Genomic DNA, 2,500 nt, shown 5'->3' on the forward strand with positions numbered 1-2,500 from the left:
AAGAATTTGCACAAAGATGTTATTTGCTGCTATATTAAGGGCCAAATCTAAAGGTCATTTTTTGACCTCCTATTTTCACTATGGATATTTCTTATAAAAATCGTTGTAACTAATATAAGATATGATAGTTATGCATGAAAATCTACCAGAATACCAAAAACTTCTATAGAGCACAAGAATATATAGAGATATGGAAACTTACCTTCCGGATATGCTAACAAAATGGCCGCAGTCGACACCTACTCCAGTGGGCACATCTACCACCTGAAATGATGGAATGGAATGTAAATTTCAATGTAATATTTACTTATCTAATTATGCGTGGATTTGCCTAAAACTATTATGGCAGCTTGCTGGATGTTTGAACATTATTTTGCAGCCATAAAAAAAAAAAAATCTGACCCCAAAAAACTTACTCAAATTATGCGTGGATTTGCATTTGTTGACCTTCCAGTTTCACCATGAAAATTTCTTATAAAAATCGTTGAAATTAGTATAAAATATGATATTTATGCATGGAAATCTTCCAGAATATCATATCACAAATTGTATAGAAAACAAGAATATATAGCGATATGGTAACTTACCTATCGGATCTGCCAACAAAATGACCGCAGCCGACACCTACTCCGACGGCCACATCTACAACCTGAAATGGAAGCATGGAATGTAAACTTCAATGTGTTATTTACTTAACTAATTATACGTGGATTTGCATAAAACTATTATGGCAGCTTACTGGATGTTTGAACATTATTTTGCAGCCATAAAAAATCTGACCCAAAAAACTTACTCCAATGTAAAAGTAATTTGATGACCTCGTTTCACCATGAAAATTTCTTATAAACATCGTTGTAATTAGTATAAAAAAAAAAAAAAATATGGCCTTTATAAATGGAAATCTATCAGAATATCATAAATCCTATAGGAAAAAACAAAAAAAACGAGAATATATGACGACATGGCAACTTATTTTTCGGATATATACACAAAATGGCCCCCAACCACTCCAAGTGCGAAAGCCAAATTTGCTACCTGAAACGGAAGAAGTGTATGTCAATTTCAAGGTGTTATTTAGTTATCTAGTTATTCGTGGATTTTCATGACACTTTTATGGTGGCTTGATGGATGTTTGACCATTATTCTGCAGCTATAAAAAAAAAAAAAAATATCTGACAAAAAGAAAAAAATTTTTCGAAAAAAAAAAGAATTAATTACGAAAAATTTTGAAATTAAAATGTCGACAAAAAAAAGTATAAAAAAAAAAAGTATGGCAGTTAGATGGCTGTAGCAGGGGAACGGGCGCGTTTTGGCATGCAAAAAACATGCTGGTGTTTGTCTTGCGGTCTTCTCTAGATGGGCAGCTTTGGTAGCGAACACGCTTCGGCAGCTTGATGTAGCCATCGGCAGGTCTCTACTCCAGCTCAGCCAGCCTAAAAGTTAGTCAACGTATAATACCGAATAGAGAATAAAAGAATTCACCATAATTATATTCAATATCCCGTAGAAAAGACAAAGTGGCAAACGTTGTGTATTACGAACACAGTTTGATGTAGAACACATCTGAGCGAATGTGTCTACACCCCTTTCGTTGCATTATAGAACATCTGAATATCCATCTTCCTTCTTTCGATCTCAGACGGATCATGATGCAAGAAACTCAACAGCATCACCTTCTAAGTCCTACTGACTTGCTGACACTGGAGAGTCAAATTGTGTTCATAATTGAACACGGTCACTGAGTCTTGACGGGAAGCAGACTCTCAGAAAGTTCCTTAGGAACATAAGGTTTCTGCCGAATGGTGCCACACAAATACAAGCCATCGTCAGCGAGTGCCAAGGCGAGCAGTAACGTCGTGAAGAAGTTTAATCCGTCACAGTGCGGCGAAAAAGTCGCACAAGCTCGGTCATGAACTCATCTCTTACCGTCTGTCCTCTCGGCATATATATATATATATATATATATATATATATATATATATATATATATATATATATATATATATATATATATATATATATATATATATATATCAGTCGATGCAAGGTGAAGGACAATCCTTTATTCCCATTATTTGTACTTTATTGTCGCGACGTTTCAAGACATAAAAGTCCCATTATCAAGCTAAAAAAAAAAAGGATAAAACAAAAGTTAAAATCATAAACTCGGAATACATACTAAAAGATTAAAAAGTTTACAAATATAAAAAGCAAGTACAAGAGTAGGGAGGAGTCAATACCATAAGGTGCTGTAACGCACAGACCGAGTGACAATTCGGGCCGGGTCAGCTTCGACTTGAACTCACGAGAGATACAGAGGTGTTGAGGAAGACTGGGTGTTTTAACTGCGGAACGAGTTGTTTAATCATCCGACTTCTACGGTTTCTTCGACGTCTTCCTTAAAAGACGACCATGATGTCTTCCAAGTCCTTCCTTTGCAAGTCGGGAACTGTGGCGTCTAAGGAAGGGTAACCCACTGGAAGGAGCAGCAGCAGCTTCT

At 35.8% G+C, this 2,500-nt stretch overlaps 1 protein-coding gene across 1 annotated transcript in view; it reads right to left on the reverse strand.

The window, feature by feature from the left end:
• Window positions 1-2,370: 2,370 nt before the first annotated feature.
• LOC135226286 (iodotyrosine deiodinase-like) overlaps window positions 2,371-2,500 on the reverse strand; it is a 21,545-nt gene continuing 21,415 nt past the window's right edge. The window contains 1 exon segment of the mRNA XM_064265728.1: window positions 2,371-2,500. This exon segment is cut by the window's right edge and continues 24 nt beyond it. Within this exon segment, the coding sequence (XP_064121798.1) occupies window positions 2,400-2,500 (101 nt within the window). The 3' untranslated portion in view covers window positions 2,371-2,399.

Source organism: Macrobrachium nipponense, chromosome 14 (genome assembly GCF_015104395.2).
Source record: "Macrobrachium nipponense isolate FS-2020 chromosome 14, ASM1510439v2, whole genome shotgun sequence".
In the NCBI taxonomy this organism is placed as follows: Eukaryota; Metazoa; Arthropoda; class Malacostraca; order Decapoda; family Palaemonidae; genus Macrobrachium; species Macrobrachium nipponense.